The sequence below is a fragment of the Rhinoderma darwinii genome, chromosome 1 (assembly GCF_050947455.1).
Source record: "Rhinoderma darwinii isolate aRhiDar2 chromosome 1, aRhiDar2.hap1, whole genome shotgun sequence".
Taxonomy (NCBI): Eukaryota; Metazoa; Chordata; class Amphibia; order Anura; family Rhinodermatidae; genus Rhinoderma; species Rhinoderma darwinii.
Genome location: NC_134687.1, coordinates 643704564 through 643727198, shown reverse-complemented (window position 1 = coordinate 643727198; position 22635 = coordinate 643704564). Strand labels below are relative to the sequence as shown.

Below are 22635 nucleotides of genomic sequence, written 5' to 3'. Positions count from 1 at the left end.
GTCCGACATCCTCAACCGCCGCTGAGGTAATAATAGGGGACCGGATGACATTATTCGGGATGGTGTAAGAGTTAAAATAGACCCCAACACGAGGACAACGTCTCCCCCGAGTTTATGTGAGGGTGAAATACGGAGTCAGACTTGTCTCACCACTGAAGGTTATTTCCACCGTGGCCATAAAAAGACGATCCTGGAATTACAACAAAGCTACAAATAGTTCTTCGTCTTGTACAGATAACGGGGTCACTAGTAAGACAGATATAGATTATAACACATCACGTCATTTATCTCATCCGCTCTCTACAATGTCAGGGTCAATATGTCGGTTGTACAACATTAATGGTGCGAATACATAAACCTCTTCTAGACCGTACCAAGAAAGACGCCAGTAATCCATCAGTCATGTCCAAGCGCGGCCATCCAATGACAACACTGAACGTCATGGTGCGGGAAAAGAACTGTGGAGCGGGTTTACAGACTGAGCCCGCTCCACACGCTGCGGGTGTATTACAGCTGACACCTCGCGCTAACAGCCAGAAACAGAGAGAACACCGATCCTGGACATTTAACAATTTAGATGCCGTGGTCAATAGTGACTGCAGAATCTTAGCTTTCAGAAAGACTGGTCCTGTCTGACAGCTCATCGGCCCCTCACGATCAGATGGTTGTCATGGCAGCCTGGGGGGGTAATGAAGATCTGACATCTTTCTGCCCTTAAGCTTAATCACGATATACTGCGATACATTAGTATTCCAGTGTATTGTACCAGCGATCTAATAATCACTAGTTCACGTCCCCCATGGGAGTAATATGATTTTTTTTAAATAGTTAATTTTCAGTATCAATGAAATCTACGTCTTGTCCCGCAAAAAACAAGCCCTCATATCACTACATTGACAGAAAGAGAAAAAAAAATATGGCTTTTAGAAAGCGACGATGCAAAAACAAATAAGTTTAGTTCAAAAGTGTTTTTATTGTGCAAAAGTCGTAAAACATAAAAAACCTCGACATATGTGGTATCGCCGTAATCGTACCGACCCATATAATAAAGGTAACGTGTTATTTACACCGCACAGTGAACAGGGTGAATTTAAAACACATAGAACAATCGCGGAATTTCAGGGTTTTTTTCTATTCCCCCCAAAAAAAGTTAATCAAAAAATTATATGTACCCCAAAATGGTGGCATTAAAAAGTACAACTAATCCCGCAAAAAACACGTCCTCATACAGCTCTGTCGACTGGAAAAATAAAAAACTTATAGCTCTTTGAATGCGACTATAGAAAAATGAAAAAAAAATTGCTTGGTCATTAGGGCCTAAAATAGGCTGGTCACTAAGGGGTTAAACTTAAAGAGGCTCTGTCACCAGATTTTGCAACCCCTATCTGCTATTGCATGTGATCGGCGCTGCAATGTAGATTACAGTAACGTTTTTATTTTTTAAAAAACGAGCATTTTTGGCCAAGTTATGACCATTTTCGTATTTATGCAAATGAGGCTTGCAAAAGTCCAAGTGGGCGTGTTGAAAAGTAAAAGTACAACTGGGCGTGTATTATGTGCGTACATCGGGGCGTGTTTACTACTTTTACTAGCTGGGCGTTCTGACGAGAATTATCATCCACTTCTCTTCACAACGCCCAGCTTCTGGCAGTGCAGATCTGTGACGTCACTCACAGGTCCTGCATCGTGTTGGCACCAGAGGCTACAGTTGATTCTGCAGCAGCATCAGCATTTGCAGGTAAGTCGATGTAGTTACTTACCTACAAACGCCGATGCTGCTGCAGAATCATCTGTAGCCTCTGGTGCCGACACGATGCAGGACCTGTGAGTGACGTCACAGCGTGATCTCTGGAGAACACGCTGTGTCTGCACTGCCAGAAGCTGGGCGTTGTGAAGAGAAGTGGATGATACTTCTCATCAGAACGCCCAGCTAGTAAAAGTAGTAAAAACGCCCCGATGTACGCACATAATACACGCCCAGTTGTACTTTTACTTTTCAAGACGCCCAGTTGTACTTTTGCAAGCCTCATTTGCATAAATACGAAAATGGTCATAACTTGGCCAAAAATGCTCGTTTTTTAAAAAATAAAAACGTTACTGTAATCTACATTGCAGCGCCTATCTGCTGCAATAGCAGATAGGGGCTGCAAAATCTGGTGACAGAGCCTCTTTAAGTTCAATGGAAAGTCAAGTTCCGCAACAAACGCCATTGTTCCCAGAATCCTCTGCGGCTCCACCGCGTGTTCACAGCAACGCTGCAGGTTACACATATATAAAACAGAAGGCGTCATGTGACCCCTGCAGCCAATCACAGGCTGGAGAGGTCACGTGTCATTATAGGGGTCACCTGGACACCGCCGGAAGAGCAGGGACGTGTTGCTATGGTAACGCTCGGAGAGGTGGGGATCGGCCTTGTTGTATTTCTGTAGTAGATATTCGGGAGGATTATACGTCCACCATTTGGGGTGAATATTCGGGGTGATTTCCTTGCGTGTTGTGGGTCGTATTCGCTACGTGTGAACATTCCCTTAAACCGCACGGTGAACGACATTAACAAGAAACGTATAAAAGTCAGTGAATAAGTTGTAAGTCCCGAATATTATGTCATTACAAAACACGACTCGTCCCACAAACCATCCGACCACTACAAAGACCAGAAATAACCACTTACCCCAAAGAGGCCGGCACTGGAGGGTTAAATCCCGGCTAGGAGTTCAGTGGGCGGGGTCACTCAATGATTGACAGCTCTCTCTACATACACTCATACAGGGGTGACTGATAACAGAGAGAACACCCGACCAGCGCTGCACCCTTACACAGCAATAGCTGAAGGACCTGTGATGACGTCACCACCATGTGACCGGAGCAAGAGGGCGGGGCCTATCAGTGGAGAGAAGCGGAAGAAGGACATGTGATGTTGATCACGTGACATGAGGAGCGGAGTTCCTATGCGGCGTAAAATGCTGATGATCACGTGACTTGAGAAGGCGGGGCTCTGTGAGGGGGCGAGCTCCTATGCTGAGTAAAATGATGATCACGTGACATGAGGGACGGAGTTCTGACTCCGCCTACCCCAGTCACCTGGGTGACGTCATCACAGGTCCTTCAGCTGTTTCCGTGTATGAGGTAGAGAGCATCGCTGGGCGGGTGTACATGACTTCTGGTCACCGCTGTTGTTTATTCTTCTCTCTGTTATCAGTCAGGAGATTTCCCATGATGCAGTAGTAAGGTAAGTTTACATAAGGTCATTTCTGTCCGGTTTTGGTGCGTTTTTGTCTGGCACAGTGTTGGTGATTATTATTATTTATTATTAGCGCTGTAAATATGAAATACAGGAGGGTTTAACCCCTTGGTGACATCAGATCTATAGTATTATGTTGTACGTGCGCCGTCACACTAGAAGGAGCGGAGCCTGCACCGTACACGACTACTAACAGCCGCCGGCAACCGCCAAGATCAGAGACAGCGCAATCCCGGCCGCTTAACCCCTCGTGATTAATAGCGACCGCGGCATCTGATCAGTTATAGATCCTCTGTCCTCCGAAGAAACTGCGATGCCGACAGATTACCAGTGTCATACATTGTTTGTTTTTTACAAAAAACAATCTAACCATTAAAAATAAGTAACGGAATCGCCGCATCCGTTAATGTCCAAATTATTAAAATATCAAGTTATAACCGGCAGAAATAATTCACATGTGAACGACGCGCAATCACCGGAAATATAAACCCCTCACACCGCGCAATCACCGGAAATATAAACCCCTCACACCGCGCAATCACCGGAAATATAAACCCCTCACACCGCGTAATCACCGGAAATATAAAACCCCCACACCGCGCAATCACCGGAAATATAAACCCCTCACACCGCGCAATCACCGGAAATATAAAACCCCCCACACCGCGCAATCACCGGAAATATAAACCCCTCACACCGCGCAATCACCGGAAATATAAAACCCCTCACACCGCGCAATCACCGGAAATATAAAACCCCTCACACCGCGCAATCACCGGAAATATAAAACCCCTCACACCGCGCAATCACCGGAAATATAAACCCCTCACACCGCGCAATCACCGGAAATATAAAACCCCCACACCGCGCAATCACCGGAAATATAAAACCCTCCACACCGCGCAATCACCGGAAATATAAAACCCCTCACACCGCGCAATCACCGGAAATATAAAACCCCCCACACCGCGCAATCACCGGAAATATAAACCCCTCACACCGGAAATATAAACCCCCCTCACACCGCAATCACCGGAAATATAAACCCCCCACACCGCGCAATCACCGGAAATATAAACCCCTCACACCGCGCAATCACCGGAAATATAAACCTCTCACACCGCGCAATCACCGGAAATATAAACCCCCCCCCACACCGCGCAATCACCGGAAATATAAACCCCCCCTCACACCGCGCAATCACCGGAAATATAAACCCCCTCACACCGCGCAATCACCGGAAATATAAACCCCCCACACCGCGCAATCACCGGAAATATAACCCCCCCCACACCGCGCAATCACCGGAAATATAAACCCCTCACACCGTGAAATCACCGGAAATATAAAACCCCTCACACCGCGCAATCACCGGAAATATAAACCCCTCACACCGCGCAATCACCGGAAATATAAAACCCCTCACACCGCGCAATCACCGGAAATATAAACCCTTCACACCGCGCAATCACCGGAAATATAAAACCCCCTCACACCGCGCAATCACCGGAAATATAAAACCTCCCACACCGTGCAATCACCGGAAATATAAACCCCTCACACCGCACAATCACCGGAAATATAAATCCCTCACACCGCGCAATCACCGGAAATATAAACCCCCTCACACCGCGCAATCACCGGAAATATAAAACCCCTCACACCGCGCAATCACCGGAAATAGAAAACCCCTCACACCGCGCAATCACCGGAAATATAAACCTCCTCACACCGCGCAATCACCGGAAATATAAAACCCCTCACACCGCGCAATCACCAGAAATATAAAACCCCCCACACCGCGCAATCACCGGAAATATAAACCCCTCACACCGAGCAATCACCGGAAATATAAACCCCTCACACCGAGCAATCACCGGAAATATAAACCCCTCACACAGCGCAATCACTGGAAATATAAACCCCCCCACACCGCGCAATCACCGGAAATATAAACCCCTCACACAGCGCAATCACTGGAAATATAAAACCCTTCACACCGCGCAATCACCGGAAATATAAACCCCTCACACCGCGCAATCACCGGAAATATAAAACCCCTCACACCGCGCAATCACCGGAAATATAAAACCCCTCACACCGCGCAATCACCGGAAATATAAACCCCTCACACCGCGCAATCACCGGAAATATAACCCCCCCCCCCACACCGCGCAATCACCGGAAATATAAACCTCCCCCACACCGCGCAATCACCGGAAATATAAACCCCTCACACCGCGCAATCACCGGAAATATAACCCCCCCCCACACCGCGCAATCACCGGAAATATAAAACCCTTCACACCGCGCAATCACCGGAAATATAAAACCCCTCACACCGCGCAATCACCGGAAATATAAACTCCTCACACCGCGCAATCACCGGAAATATAAACCACCCACACCGCGCAATCACCGGAAATATAAACCCCTCACACCGAGCAATCACCGGAAATATAAAACCCCCCACACCGCGCAATCACCGGAAATATAAACTCCTCACACCGCGCAATCACCGGAAATATAAACCACCCACACCGCGCAATCACCGGAAATATAAAACCCCTCACACCGCGCAATCACCGGAAATATAAAACCCCCCACACCGCGCAATCACCGGAAATATAAAACCCCCCACACCGCGAAATCACCGGAAATATAAACCCCTCACACCGCGCAATCACCGGAAATATAACCCCTCACACCGCGCAATCACCGGAAATATAAAACCCCCCACACCGCGCAATCACCGGAAATATAAAACCCCCCACACCGCGAAATCACCGGAAATATAAACCCCCCACACCGCGCAATCACCGGAAATATAAAACCCCCCACACCGCGCAATCACCGGAAATATAAAACCCCTCACACCGCGCAATCACCGGAAATATAAAACCCCTCACACCGCGCAATCACAGGAAATATAAACCCCTCACACCGCGCAATCACCGGAAATATAAACCCCTCACACCGCGCAATCACCGGAAATATAAACCCCTCACACCGCGCAATCACCGGAAATATAAACCCCTCACACCGCGCAATCACCGGAAATATAAACCCCATCACACAGCGCAATCACCGGAAATATAAACCCCTCACACCGCGCAATCACCGGAAATATAAAACCCCTCACACCGCGCAATCACAGGAAATATAAACCCCTCACACCTCGCAATTACCGGAAATATAAAACCCGTCACACCGCGCAATCACCGGAAATATAAAACCCCTCACACCGCGCAATCACCGGAAATATAAAACCCCTCACACCGCGCAATCACCGGAAATATAAAACCCCCCACACCGCGCAATCACCGGAAATATAAAACCCCTCACACCGCGCAATCACAGGAAATATAAAACCCCCTCACACCGCGCAATCACCGGAAATATAAACCCCTCACACCGCGCAATCACCGGAAATATAAACCCCTCACACCGCGCAATCACCGGAAATATAAACCCCATCACACCGCGCAATCACCGGAAATATAAAACCCCTCACACCGTGCAATCACCGGAAATATAAACCCCCCACACCGCGCAATCACCGGAAATATAAAACCCCTCACACCGCGCAATCACCGGAAATATAAAACCCCCACACCACGCAATCACCGGAAATATAAAACCCCTCACACCGCGCAATCACCGGAAATATAAAACCCCTCACACTGCGCAATCACCGGAAATATAAAACCCCTCACACTGCGCAATCACCGGAAATATAAAACCCCTCACACTGCGCAATCACCGGAAATATAAAACCCCTCACACCGCGCAATCACCGGAAATATAAACCCCTCACACCGCGCAATCACCGGAAATATAAACCCCCCCACACCGCGCAATCACCGGAAATATAAAACCCCCCACACCGCGCAATCACCGGAAATATAAACCCCTCACACACCGCAATCACCGGAAATATAAACCCCCTCACACCGCGCAATCACCGGAAATATAAAACCCCTCACACCACGCAATCACCGGAAATATAAAACCCCTCACACCGCGCAATCACCGGAAATATAAAACCCCTCACACCGCGCAATCACCGGAAATATAAACCCCCTCACACCGCGCAATCACCGGAAATATAAACCCCCCCACACCGCTCATTCACCGGAAATATAAAACCCCTCACACCGCGCAATCACCGGAAATATAAACCCCCCCACACCGCGCAATCACCGGAAATATAAAACCCCTCACACCGCGCAATCACCGGAAATATAAAACCCCTCACACCGCGCAATCTCCGGAAATATAAAACCCCCCCCACACCGCGCAATCACCGGAAATATAAAACCCCTCACACCGCGCAATCTCCGGAAATACAAACCCCCCACACCGCGCAATCACCGGAAATATAAACCCCTCACACCGCGCAATCACCGGAAATATAACCCCCCCCACACCACGCAATCACCGGAAATATAAAAACCCCTCACACCGCGCAATCACCGGAAATATAAACCCCCCACACCGCGCAATCACCGGAAATATAAACCCCTCACACCGCGCAATCACCGTAAATATAAACCCTTCACACCGCGCAATCACCGGAAATATAACACCGCGCAATCACCGGAAATATAAAACCCCTCACACCGCGCAATCACCGGAAATATAAAACCCCTCACACCGCGCAATCACCGGAAATATAAACCCCTCACACCGCGCAATCACCGGAAATATAACCCCCCCACACCGCGCAATCACTGGAAATATAAAACCCCTCACACCGCGCAATCACCGGAAATATAAAACCCCTCACACCGCGCAATCACCGGAAATATAAAACCCCTCACACCGCTTAATCACCGGAAATATAAACCCCTCACACCGCGCAATCACCGGAAATATAAACCCCTCACACCGCGCAATCACCGGAAATATAAACCCCTCACACCGCGCAATCACCGGAAATATAAACCCCTCACACCGCGCAATCACCGGAAATATAAAACCCCTCACACCTCGCAATCACCAGAAATATAAAACCCCCCACACCGCGCAATCACCGGAAATATAAACCCCTCACACCGCGCAATCACCGGAAATATAAACCCCCTCACACCGCGCAATCACCGGAAATATAAACCCCTCACACCGCGCAATCACCGGAAATATAAAACACAACACACCGTGCAATCACCGGAAATATAAACCCCTCACACCGCGCAATCACCGGAAATATAAACCCCTCACACCGCGCAATCACCGGAAATATAACCCCCCCACACCGCACAATCACCGGAAATATAAACCCCTCACACCGCGCAATCACCGGAACTATAAACCCCTCACACCGCGCAATCACCGGAAATATACAAACCCTCACACCGCGCAATCACCGGAAATATAAAACCCCTCACACCGCGCAATCACCGGAAATATAAAACCCCTCACACCGCGCAATCACCGGAAATATAAAACCCCTCACACCGCGCAATCACCGGAAATATAAAACCCCTCACACCGCGCAATCACCGGAAATATAAAACCCTTCACACCGCACAATCGCTGGAAATATAAACCCCCTCACACCCCGCAATCGCTGGAAATATAAAACCCTTCACACCGCACAATCGCTGGAAATATAAAACCCCTCACACCGCGCAATCACCGGAAATATAAACCCCTCACACCGCGCAATCACCGGAAATATAAACCCCTCACACCGCGCAATCACCGGAAATATAAATCCCCTCACACCGCGCAATCACCGGAAATATAAACCCCCTCCCACCGCGCAGTCACCGGAAATATAAAACCCCCCACACCGCGCAATCACCGGAAATATAAACCCCCTCACACCGCGCAATCGCTGGAATTATAAAACCCCTCACAGCGCGCGATCGCTGGAAATATAAACCCCTCACAGCGCGCAATCGCCGGAAATATAAACCCCTCACTGCGCGCAATCGCCGGAAATATAAACCCCTCACACCGCGCAATCACCGGAAATATAAAACCCCCCCCACACCGCGCAATTACCTGAAATATAACCCCCCCACACCGCACAATCACCGGAAATATAAACCCCTCACACCGCGCAATCACCGGAAATATAAACCCCTCACACCGCGCAATCACCGGAACTATAAACCCCTCACACCGCGCAATCACCGGAAATATACAAACCCTCACACCGCGCAATCACCGGAAATATAAAACCCCTCACACCGCGCAATCACCGGAAATATAAAACCCCTCACACCGCGCAATCACCGGAAATATAAAACCCCCCACACCGCGCAATCACCGGAAATATAAAACCCCTCACACCGCGCAATCACCGGAAATATAAAACCCCTCACACCTCGCAATCACCGGAAATATAAAACCCCTCACACCGCGCAATCACCGGAAATATAAACCCCTCACACCGCGCAATCACCGGAGATATAAACCCCTCACACCGCGCAATCACCGGAAATATAAAACCCCTCACACCGCGCAATCACCGGAAATATAAACCCCCCACACCGTGCAATCACCGGAAATATAAACCCCTCATACCGCGCAATCACCGGAAATATAACCCCTCACAACGCGCAATCACCGGAAATATAAAACCCCTCACACCGCGCAATCACCGGAAATATAAACCCCTCACACCGCGCAATCACCGGAAATATAAACCCCTCACACCGCGCTGTCACCGGAAATCTAAAACCCCTCACACCGCGCTGTCACCGGAAATAGAAAACCCCTCACACCGCGCTGTCACCGGAAATAGAAAACCCCTCACACCGCGCAACCACCGGAAATATAAAACCCCTCACACCGCGCAATCACCGGAAATATAAACCCCTCACACCGCGCAATCACCGGAAATATAAAACCCCTCACACCGCGCGATCACCGGAAATATAAAACCCCTCACACCGCGCTGTCACCGGAAATAGAAAACCCCTCACACCGCGCAATCACCGGAAATAGAAAACCCCTCACACCGCGCAATCACCGGAAATATAAACCCCCCCCACCGTGCAATCACCGGAAATATAAAACTTTCTGTCTCACAATTTGGCGATGCAAAACTATTTTATATTTTTAACAAATCGTTCTTTCCTTGTAGAAGATAAATATATAAATTTGGTGTCGTCGTAATCGTATTGACCCGGAGAATAAAGATAACAAGTCATTTTTACCGCATGGTGAACGCCGCAAAAACGAAACCCTAAAAACAACAGGATTCACTTCTTTTTCCTCTATTCCACCCCATAATTTTTTTTTTTTCTCTTTTCCCAGTACATTATAGGGGACATTAAAGGGGTTTTCCAGGATCTGACAACTGATAATATCCGTCGGAGAGGTCATCAGTATATGATCTGTGAGGGTCTGACACCCGGACCCCGCACCAATCAGCTGCTCCGGCTGCCTCCGGGCACCAGACGTCCATGCTGAAAGCAGATTCTCCGGTCACAGAATAGCAGTCGAGGTGCAGTGTTAAAGAGGCTCTGTCACCAGATTATCAAATCCCTATCTCCTATTGCATGTGATCGGCGCTGCAATGTAGAGAACAGTAACGTTTTGTGTTTTTTGAAAAACTATCATTTTTGGCCAAGTTATGAGCAATTTTATATTTATGCAAATGAGCCTTTCTAATGGACAGCTGGGCGTGTTTACTTGTTTTACTAGCTGGGCGTGGTGAATAGAAGTGGATGATGCTGACATATGATTCTGACAAACACTTCTATTCGCAACGCCCAGCTAGTAAAACAAGTAAACACGCCCAGATGTTACAAACACCATACACGCCCAGTTGGAAATAAGAGAAAACACGCCCAGTTGTCCATTAGAAAGGCTCATTTGCATATATATAAAATTGCTCATAACTTGGCCAAAAATGAACGCAATAGGAGATAGGGATTTGATAATCTGGTGACAGAGCCTCTTTAAAGTGAATAGGAGCAGTGCTGCAGTTCTACGAAAGACCACTATGCAGTGTATAGAGCCATTTGCTTCTGGCTTCAATTACTGCATACCGTTCAAAACATCCGGCAGCCGGAGCAGCTAATCGGTGTGGGGTCCTGGTGTCGGACCCCCACGATCATATACTGATGACCTATCTGGTAGAGATCGTCTGTTGTCCAAACGTGGAAAACCCCTTTAAAAACGACATCACGTCCCACAGAAAACATGTTCTTATATCACCGGAAAAATAAAAAACATAGCTTTTGGAAGGAGCGAGGGAAAATTAAAATTGTCTGCGTGACCAAGGGGTTAAGTACATAAGAAGAGACAATAAACATTAATGAATGACAGACTGGTCCAGAATGAGAGAGACCCTTCCCACATAGACTACACTCTACAAGAGAAGGAGAAACCCTGCCCGCATAGACTGCACTCTACAAGAGGAGAGACCCTGCCCGCGTAGACTACACTCTACAAGAGAAGGAGAGTGACCCTGCCCACGTAGACTGCTCTCTACAAGAGGAGAGACTCTGCCCTCGTAGACTGCACTCTCCAAGAGAAAGAGAGACTCTGCCCGCGTAGGCTGCACTCTACAAGAGAAGGAGAGACCCTGCCCGCGTAGACTGCACTCTACAAGAGAAGGAGAGACCCTACCCGCGTAGACTGCACTCTACAAGAGAAGGGGAGACTCTGCCCGCGTAGACTATACTCTACAAGCGAAGGAGAGACCCTGTTCACGTAGACTGCACTCTAAGGGTATGTGCACACGATAGCAGGCATTTACATCTGAAAAGACAGACTGTTTTCAGGAGAAAACAGCTGCCTCGTTTCAGACGTAAAAGCTCCTCTCCGAAATTTTGCGAGGCTTCTCTGACAGCCGTAAATTTTGAGCTGCTCTTCATTGAGTTCAATGAAGAACGGCTCAAATTACGTCAAAGAAGTGTCCTGCACTTCTTTTGACGAGGCTGTATTTTTACGCGTCGTCGTTTGACAGCTGTCAAACGACGACTCGTAAATAACAGGTTGTCTGCACACTACGTCGGCAAGCCCATTCAAATGAATGGGCAGATGTTTGCCGACGTATTGTAGCCCTATTTTCAGACTTAAAACGAGGCATAATACGCCTCGTTTACGTCTGAAAATAGGTCGTGTGAACCCAGCCTAAGTGTGCCATTAACTGTGATTGATAGTTCTTGTAAGGGTGTTGGGTGAAATGGGGTAAAGATGATTGTTTTTGATTGTGATGTCAAGGTACTAGAGAATTTGTATCAGGAGGGTGTGGTCTACTGTGTAGAAGGTGGTGGACAGGTCTAGGAGGAGGCGTATAGAGTAATGTAGAAGCAGAGGACAGGTCTAAAAGGAGGAGCACAGAGAAATGTTGAAGCAGAGAACAGGTCTACACCGTGTTCCAAATTATTATGCACATTGGATTTAAGTGTCATAAACATTTAATTATTCGTTTTTCAATTAAACTCATGGATGGTATTGTGTCTTAGGGCTCTTTGGATCATTGTAATCAATCTCAGACACCTGTGATAATTAGTTTGCCAGGTGTGCCCAATCAAATGAAAACTACTTAAGAAGGACGTTCCACATTATTAAGCAGGCCACAGGTTTCAAGCAATATGGGAAAGAAAAAGGATCTCTCTGCTGCCGAAAAGCGTGAAATAGTGCAATACCTTGGACAAGGTATGAAAACATTGGATATTTCAAGAAAACTTAAGCGTGATCATCGTACTGTGAAAAGATTTGTGGCTGATACAGAGCACAGATGTGTTCGTTCAGATAAAGGCTTAATGAGGAAGGTTTCTGCCAGACAAATTAATAGGATTAGGAGAGCAGCTGCTAAAATGCCATTGCAAAGCAGCAAACCGGTATTTGAAGCTGCTGGTGCCTCTGGAGTCCCGCGAACCTCAAAGTGTAGGATCCTCCAGAGGTTTTCAAGTGTTCGAAAAGCTATTATTCGGCCACCCCTAAACAATGCTCACAAGCAGAAACGGTTGCAGTGGGCTCAGAAATACATGAAAACTAATTTTCAAACCGTGTGGTTTACTGATGAGTGCCGTGCAACCCTGGATGGTCCAGATGGATGGAGTAGTTGATGGTTGGTGAATGGCCACCATGTCCCAACAAGGCTGCGACGTCGGCAAGAAGGTGGCGGAGTCATGTTTTGGGCAGGGATCATGGGAGAGAGCTGGTAGGCCCCTTTAGGGTCCCTGACTGTGTGAAAATGACCTCTGCAAAGTACGTAGAGTTTATGACTGACCACTTTCTTCCGTGGTTTATGAAGAAGAACCGTACCTTCCGCAGCAAAATTATCTTCATGCATGACAATGCACCATCTCATGCTGCAAAGAATACCTCTGTGTCATTTGCTGCTATGGGCATAAAAGGAGAGAAACTCATGGTGTGGCCCCCTTGTTCCCCTGACCTCAACCCTATTGAGAACCTTTGGAGCATCCTCAAGCAAAATATCTGAGGGTGGCAGGCAGTTCACATCAAAACTGAAGCTCTGGGAGGTTATTCTGACATCCTGCAAAGATATTCAGGCAGAAACTGTCCAAATACTTACAAATTCAATGGATGCAAAAATTGTGAAGGTGATATCAAAGAAGGGGTCCTATGTTAACATGTAACTTGGCCTGTTAAGTTTTCTTTGATTGAAAGAGCTTTTGATTTCTGTAAATATGACCTCCTGATGCGGAAAATTCAACAAATTACCATTTTAGTTCTCTTTACAACCTTTAAAATATTTTGATCTCTATTGTGCATAATAATGTGAAAGAGTGCATTTTGAGTTTTTTACTTCTAATGATAACAGATTTTTTTTTTTAGGAGATTTGTTCAATAAAATTCGCATTATACTCCAACGGTTGATGGCTTGAAGATTATACGGACTGTCATTTGCATCGACTATTTAGGAAAATCAGCGAAAAATAACATTTGCATAATAATTTGGAACGTGGTGTAAAAGGTGGTGGACAGGTCTAAAAGGAGGAGAGGACATGCATAGAAGGAGAAGCACAGACTAATGTAGAAGGTAGAGGACAGGTCTAGAAGGAGGAGCACAGTAATGTAGAAGGCGGAGGACAGGTCTAGAAGGAGAGGCACAGAGTAATGTAGAAGGCGGAGGACAGGTCACACTTTACAGAAGTCGGTGTGTAAGATGTGACTGCTAAGGGATAAGATAATTCAGAGATCCTGCACACCCAGCACAATACATGTTGCTTCCTCACACGGGACAGCCGGTACCCTCCATGAACCGTGGTTGGTGTCTGTCTTGCAGATGTGTAATAAACCTAAAAAAACCTCAAAACAGAAGAAACAGGGAGTCCCCACTAAATGCAGAACAACCAAAAAACTAAGGGGACATAGCACCCAAAATATATACCTATGAATGTAGAACTGACACGTATCTAAATAAAATATAAAAATCTTTATTGGTACATAATAGATAACGATACGTGATAACAACAGAAATATTAACAATGGTAAAATAAGTAAGATTCCAAGAACAACATCAGTGGTATAGATGTAAAAATACCTGAGGGTGTACAGAGTAACCTATCTAGAAAGAATGATGCCAAATAACACATAGACACCATGTAATAAAGAGGAAATGTGCAGCTGTAAAAAACAGCATGCATGCACAGCCAAAGCAAAATGGTGACTATAAGTCACTAGAAACAAAAAGCACCTCGACGCGCGTTTCGGTCCCAGGCGAAACGCGCGTCGACTTGCTTTTTGTTTCTGTGCCATATCTAGGTTGATGTCCATCTCCTTGCACCATGTCTATAGGTATGCTTTATTCTTTTTGGTGATATGCCTTCTCCCTATTCGATAGCTTTCTGTTTAGGGCTGTATATACATTTATACACTTACCTATAGTCACCATTTTGCTTGGGTTGTGCATGCATGCTGTTTTTTACAGCTGCACATGTCCTCTTTATTACATGGTGTCTATGTGTTATTTGGCATCATTCTTTCTAGATAGGTTACTCTGTACACCCTCAGGTATTTTTACATCTATACCACTGATGTTGTTCTTGGAATCTGACTTATTTTACCATTGTTAATATTTCTGTTATCGCGTATCGTTATCTATTATGTACCAATAAAGATTTTTATATTTTATTTAGATCCGTGTCAGTTCTACATTCATAGGTATATATTTTGGGTGCTATGTCCCCTTCGTTTTTTGGTTGTTCTGTCTTGCAGATGTGAACAAAGTATTAGTCACAGGGTACAGTGAAGTACAATTACTATCCGGTAAAACAATCTACAAGAAATAGGGGAATACTGTAATTAATAAGAATTTTAGATGTCTCTGAAGATCCAGGATCTTTGAGGTAACTTCTAATATCTGTAAAAACTGTCACATTGAACACCAGTCTGATCTGTTGGCAGCAGATTATATAGCAGGAGGACCTGAGCAGATTGTGTCTCTCCATTCACTTCTATAGGAGTTACGGAAACCGCCTAACAAGGCCACCCAGAGGTGGAGCCGCATCTATCAGACATTTCTGGCATATCCTGGGGAGAAATGTCAGTGTTGGGAATAGGGATGCACGATGCATCGAAACTTCGATACTCTGCATCCCCAAACGGTCCAATACCGTTATTTCATGTATTTCGATACTTAGCTGTGCGGCCGCACAGCTAAGTATAGTAACGCATGAATGTATGAGAGCAGGGCTGCGGCTGTGTAATACAGTCATTGCCCCGCTCCTGTGTCCTGACAAGTGCATGCCATAAGGATGAGGTGATGTGGCCAGCGCTGCACTAATGAGCACCGGCACTGAAGACATAACATGGTGGGCGCGCGGCAAAACACCCCCATGTTCTGTCCTCAGTGCCTGAACCGCCGCTCATTAGTGCAGTGCCGGCTGCATCACCTCATGCTGACCGCATGCGCACTTGTTGTCCGGAGTGGGGCAATGGTTGTATTACACAGCCGCAGCCCCGCTCTATAACGGCGGAGATCATAGAAACCTCTCATCTCCGCCGCTATTCCCCTGAATGCTGCGATCAAAGCTGACTGCAGCATTCAGTGGTAAATGAGATGGGGGGGATGCCCCTTGGATCGCGTCACAGGAATCACGAGGAAGATAACATATATGGGCAGACAGCCCAGGGTCCATTGAAGGACCCCAGGGCTGTCTGACCAGATTTCCTGTTAGGGCATACTGAGGTATGTCCTAACAACTGCCTGTGTACAGTATATAGATATATGCCAGTACATCAAAGTTTAAAAATAAAAAGTAAAATAAATAAATAAAGTCATGTTAAATAAAAAACAGACACACACGCATTACCATAAAAATTAAAATAAGTCTCGTTACGTAAAATATATACACTCGGTATCGCCGCAACCGTAATAACACATTTATAGCGTCCTTCATGTTTACGCTGTTATAAAATACAAAACTTATTAATGTGAGGCACGAGGTATTATGAATTTTAAACCTCCATGTACCTCACATTAATAGTAATTAACCCCATAATGTACCTCACACATTAACCCAATGTTGTCCATTATGTGAGACACGTGGAGGTTCAAAATTCATCACACCACGCACCTCACATCAGAAAACGGAAGAACTTTTTTTTTAATTATTATTATTATTGTTGGTAAAGTATCGTTTTGGTATCGAGTATCGCAATACTACACGAAGTATCGGTATCGTGACAACCCTAGTTGGGAATACGCCTTTATTCCATGTGGTGACGGCTCTGAGAAGATGTTTCTCTCAATGATGAATAAGTGAGGTTCTGTATGTCACACATGATGTTGTCCCCTGTATCATTTCCATCTTCTCCTTTCTTCATAAAGACGTCTGCAGTACTAGGTCCTCCAGTTCCTCCGGTTTTCTCATCTTCTCCTCCACAACGTTCCTTCTCCTGAATGACCCACCAAGGATGGACAAGGACAGGAATGAGATGAGTAGAAGAATATTAGACTTCACCTTGGAGATCCTCTACCTGTTGAGCGGAGAGGTAAACTTTTCTACATTATAGAACAAGTCACACATAGGGAAGGGACGATACGTAATAGGAAGAATCCAGTGTCCTGTATAACAGCGTCCAGACCTTCCAAGTGACGTCAAGAAGCTGAGGATCAGCCACCAATATGGTCAGTTGTGTCATGTCACCAATGCAGCAATAGTAATGTTGTAGAGCAATGAGAATGACCAGGAACCAGGAGGATCAGGATGACATCTATATAGAAACATAGAAGATGACGGCAGGAGAAGAGCACATGGTCCATCTAGTCCCCCCAATATTATATCCTTTTTAGTTTTGGCCTCGTTCTATTTTCTCAATGTCTTTTTGTAGGTGAGGTCTCCAGTATTACAGATGTGGGGTCACTAGAGCTCTATACTGCGGGGTCACAATCTCCCTCTTTCTACTGCGGGGGGAATACTGTGTTCAGTTCTCTAAGTGTCTCTCTCCATACACAGGAGTACACAATAGTGAAGAAGACATCGGGTGACTGTACGACTCCCATCATCCATGAGTCAGGAGGATGGAGCAGTAGTCAGAGCCCCATCACAGAGCCTCCCCCTCACTCCCGGATACATGAGAAGAAGATCTTAGAACTGATCTACAAGATGACTGAGCTGCTGACTGGAGAGGTGACACTGCTGGGAATGCTGGGAAATTCTACAGTAACAGCACTGGAGGTGTCTGGGTGATGACTGTATCATTGTGTGTGTCAGGTTCCTATAAGGTGTCAGGATGTCACTGTCTATTTCTCCATGGAGGAGTGGGAGTATCTAGAAGGACACAAGGATCTGTACGAGGAGGTCATGATGGAGAACTACCGGCCGTGCACATCACCAGGTAAGAAGAGACAGATATATATTGGCATTACTGTGGGTACAGGCTGTACTGGCGCCATGTTGAAGTCTTAATACCGTCATGTGCAGTACATATACACGTGCGTACAGTGACATGTAATGTAGGAGCTCCACAATTTCGGCTCCTTTTACATCACATTAGATCCCTGTGTTTCGTGCTGCCGGCTGCCCATAACTCTGCATTACAGGTCACATTACATTGTACAGCGCTGGCGGCCGTTCTGGATACAGGAGCCATGGAGACGAGCAGGACACTCTGTCTCCTAATGCAGAGTTATGAGCAGCCGGCAGCGTGGACGATGGGCAGTCTGTGCTGTAGTTAGAAGTAAACATGGTAATACAAGTCATGTAGAAAGACGATTATTGTCACACTCCGGCAGTATAATAGTTTTCTATATAATGTCAGAATAACCGGAGGTTCTCTTTAAAGAGGCTCTGTCACCAGATTATAAATCTCCTACATAATCTGATTGGCGCTGTAATGTAGATAACAGCAGTGGTTTTAATTTGGAAAACGATCATTTTTGAGCAAGTTATGAGCTAGTTTAGATTTATGCTAATGACTTTCTCAATGGACAACTGGGCGTGTTTTTACTTTTTACCAACTGGGCGTTGTACAGAGGAGTGTAAGAGGCTGACCAATCGGTGACCAATCAGTGACCAATCAGTGTCCTGCACTTCTCATTGTTCCAGCCCAGCATGATCCACAGCACAGTGTGATTGTGCAGTGAAAGAAGCTGGGCTGTTACAATGGGCTGGAACAATGAGAAGTGTATGACATACCGGCATTGATGACTCGGCTAAGAGCGGGTCCTTTAGATGTGATCGATATTATTGTGATCCTGTGTGTTAGAGACACAGGACCCGCTCTCAGCCGAGTCGTCAGGTCACTTCACTAATTTACTTTGCTGATAGAGAATGATCCCGCTACTGTGTATAGAGGAGACATAACAGCTGTATCGTTAAATGCAAAAAAAAAGTTTAATAAAAGTCAATTTAAAAGAAAAAAGCGTTTAATCACCTAAAATCAATATATAAATACAGTAGTCATGTATTCAGTCTATATATCAGTCACTGTGTTTCCTACAGATGGATCCAGTAGGAGAAATCCACCAGAGAGATGTCCCAGTCCTCTGTATTCCCAGGACTGTCCAGAGGAAAATCACAATGTCCCCGAGAATCCTCAGGTAGATGAAGCTGAGCCCTATACCAGATCTATATAGGGGGGCGTGGAGCTTTTTGGTCCTGCGGTCATAGATGTGGTCATAGATTTTGGTGGTTTCTTATGTTGATCTGTTAGATTCTTCGCACTCTCTGCTGTATTGTATTGAATTGTTACATATGTGAAATCAGGGGGAAGATCTGACTAATATTAAAGTGGAGGATGAAGCAGAAGAAGAGCAGATGAGGGGCGATAAACCGTGTAAGAGTGAAGTGGAGGAGGAAATTCCAGGAGGTGTTACCACAGGTAAGTAATAATGAATTTAGAAAGTGAATTGGGAGGTTTGGTAAGGTGGGGTTCCTCCTTAGTTCTACATTACAGTAACACGTCAGACAATGTGTTATACATAGTGCAGGACCTGAGGGAGCTGTGACTGCACATAGAAGTTCTCTACAAGGTGTTCTATGATTCTGGCCATGCACTAGGCTTAGTATCAGATTTATTATTTTTATTTTTTTTCTTGGGGGGGGGGGGGGGGCACCTGCTGCGATTAACTGCACTAACAGCTGTGAGAAAACTAATTTTAAAAACATATATGTGTCATCAGAAAATTACCTATTGTTTAAATCAAGTTTTTATGTTAACCCCTTCCCGCATTTTCACGTCATGCACGTCGAGGAATGCGGCTGGTTAGCGCATTCCCACGTGCATGTACGTGATGCAGTTAAACTGTCACAGCGCCGCGAGACGAGGTGACAGTTCACTGCAAACTGCTGTCCGAGATAGCTTAGCAACAGAGCTAGCCGACGGGACCAATCACAGTGGTCCCCTGTTGCCGATCGCTGTACTTGGCCTGTCAGTGCAGACAGACCAATCACAGTGGAGTGACGTAGACAGGACTGTTTTTCTATAGTCTCCGGCTCTGATCGCCTCTGTTGGTTTTGAGAGGAGATCAGAGACTGATTCTAAATTAGTTTATGAAGTAAATATACCCCCTGTGCTGACCAGTCACACCCTGTGCCCCATCAGCACCCCAGTGTGTCCCATCACCCCATCAGTATCCTCTGTTGCCTAGTGACAGACATCACTGAATCAGTTCGGTCAGCCAGAATGTGTGTGAAACCCCTTTTGGTTGGTTTTTCGGTGTTTTTTTGTTCTTGTTAAAAAACTAAACATTTTTTTCAAAAAACTAATAAAAAAAACCTATAAAAAAAAGTTTGTTAGTGAGTGACCGGAATAGTAAATTAGTTAGGGATCATATCAGACTAGCTTGTTAGAGTGTACGTGGTGTAAGGTTAGGTACTGTCAGGGCAAGTTAAAAATAATTTAGCATCAGGGTATTAGGTAGGGCTAATTAGAGTTAGAGGTTCAGGGAGTTAAAAACTACGTTACTAGTCACAATGACCAAGCGGGTGTTCACTGCTGAAGAGGCGTACACCTTATTCTGTGCAGAGTCAGAGTCTGACACTGGAGATAAGGTGACATTTTTGATGTCGTCTTCAAGTGACACATCTAGTGATGTCTCAAACTCGGCTGGGTAAGTGGGCCGCATATAGAAATAATGGGAAGTTGACGGGCCGCATTACTTTCAATTTTGATATAATACAAAATGATTGTTAATCAATTAGTTATTTGAACTACTATAACACTATATTATTATAATAATAATAATACTACATTATAATAATAGCGTTGGGTTTCAAATTTGAGATATTGGGTGCTGCCGCTGTGCCCTCTGTGGGTGCTGCCGCTGTGCCCTCTGTGGGTGCTGCCGCTGTGCCCTCTGGGTGCTGCCGCTGTGCCCTCTGTGGGTGCTGCCACAGTGATGTCAGGGGCTTGCCCAGAGCTGGAGTCCTGGAGCAGAGCCGCTTCTAGCACTCTGCCTGGGATTCCAGCTCTGCTCCTGACATCACTGTCCATATATGGACAGAGATGTCAGGGGCAACCCCAGAGCTGGAGTCCCGGGCAGAGTAATAGTAGGCTCTTCCTGGGACTCCAGCTGTGCTCCTGACATCACTGGGACTCCTGCTCTGAGGAAGCCACTGACATCATTGTCGTATGGACAGCGATGTCAGAGTCTTCCCCAGAGTCCCAGAGCAGAGCCTATACTAGCGCTCTGCCCGGGACTCCGCTCTGGGGAAGACCCTGACACACTGTCCATATATGCACAGTGATGTCAGGGAATTCCACAGAGTCCCGGAGCAGAGCCTATACTAGCGCTCTGCACGGGACTCCGGCTCTGGGAAAGCCCCAGACATCGTGTCCAAACATGGACACCGATGTCAGGGAATTCCACAGAGTCCTGAAGCAGAGCCGATACTAGCGCTCTGCCCGGTTCTCCGCTCTGGGGAAGACCCTGACACACTGTCCATATATGGACAGCGATGTCAGGGAATTCCAGAGTCTCGGAGGAGAGCCTGTACTAGCGGCTCTGTGTCTCGCGGGCCGCAGATGACAGCCCAAGGTGCCGCATTCGGCCCACGGGCCGCGTTCTTGATACCCCTGCTATAGATGGGTTTGGACACTGTCCCTTTATATATTCCGTAGGTGATTGGTTGTTTTGTGCACATAGCGGTTGCTACATTGCCGGGCAGGGGTCTGTTATGGTGTACCGCGTCGCTTGGCACGTTCGTCCCTTATATAGGGATTGATGAGGCTAAAAAGAGACTGTAATGTCCGTGGCTGCGGGCCGTCAGCTCCAAACTCCTCCTGACAGCCGCAGCCACGAGTCGGCAAGCGCTGGCCCCAGCCTCCTCCTCAAGAGATGCCAGCGCTCGCGTCCATTCACCTCAGTCGGATCCCGTAGGGTGCGCGCGCACACTCGTGCCCGCTCTTAAAGGGGCAGCGCGCGCTTCGGATGAACTTGAACTCGTGAGTACCCTGGATTATAAGAGGGCTCCAGTCCCCTGCTTCTATGCTTGAGTTTTGTTGAGGTTTCCTAAGTTTGTCTATGTGATGGCCTCCCAGTGTTTTCCTGTTCCCTGCATTCCATACTATCCTGGTTGAGCACTGTGCTGTGCCAAAGTCGTGTCGTGCTGTACCCCACGTCTGATCTGCTTCACCTCGACTGACGTCTACCTGCTGCCTAGTCCCAGCCGAGCCTGCCTTGCTGCTGTCCGAGCTGCCACAGGTACCTATACGAACTATAGACATTGACCTGCGCCCTGTTGGCCAGCTGCCTTACCGCCAAGGCGGTACGGCCCAGTGGGTCCACACACCCTTCGTGACAGTACACTCAGGCCATGGACCCCGCTGGTCGATTCAAGACTATGACGACGTCTCAAGAAATGCGGGCGGATATGCTAGACCTCCGGTCTCGACAGGACCAACTCCTCCAGGAGTTGAACATTCTTGTACTTCGGCAGGAGGCATAAGCTGCCGTTCCTCCTACTACACCTCTTGGCAGTGTTGACCCGCGTGTTTCTTTGCCACTT

At 46.7% G+C, this 22635-nt stretch overlaps 1 protein-coding gene across 1 annotated transcript in view; it reads left to right on the top strand.

The window, feature by feature from the left end:
• Positions 1 to 3119: 3119 nt before the first annotated feature.
• The window catches only part of LOC142677093 (uncharacterized), a 44034-nt gene continuing 24518 nt past the window's right edge, over positions 3120 to 22635 (top strand). The window contains exons 1-6 of the mRNA XM_075847243.1: positions 3120 to 3229; positions 17013 to 17176; positions 17641 to 17814; positions 17899 to 18022; positions 19129 to 19226; positions 19393 to 19507. Coding sequence (XP_075703358.1) covers positions 17099 to 17176; positions 17641 to 17814; positions 17899 to 18022; positions 19129 to 19226; positions 19393 to 19507 — 589 coding nt within the window. The 5' untranslated portion in view covers positions 3120 to 3229; positions 17013 to 17098. The remainder of the gene's footprint in view (positions 3230 to 17012; positions 17177 to 17640; positions 17815 to 17898; positions 18023 to 19128; positions 19227 to 19392; positions 19508 to 22635) is intronic.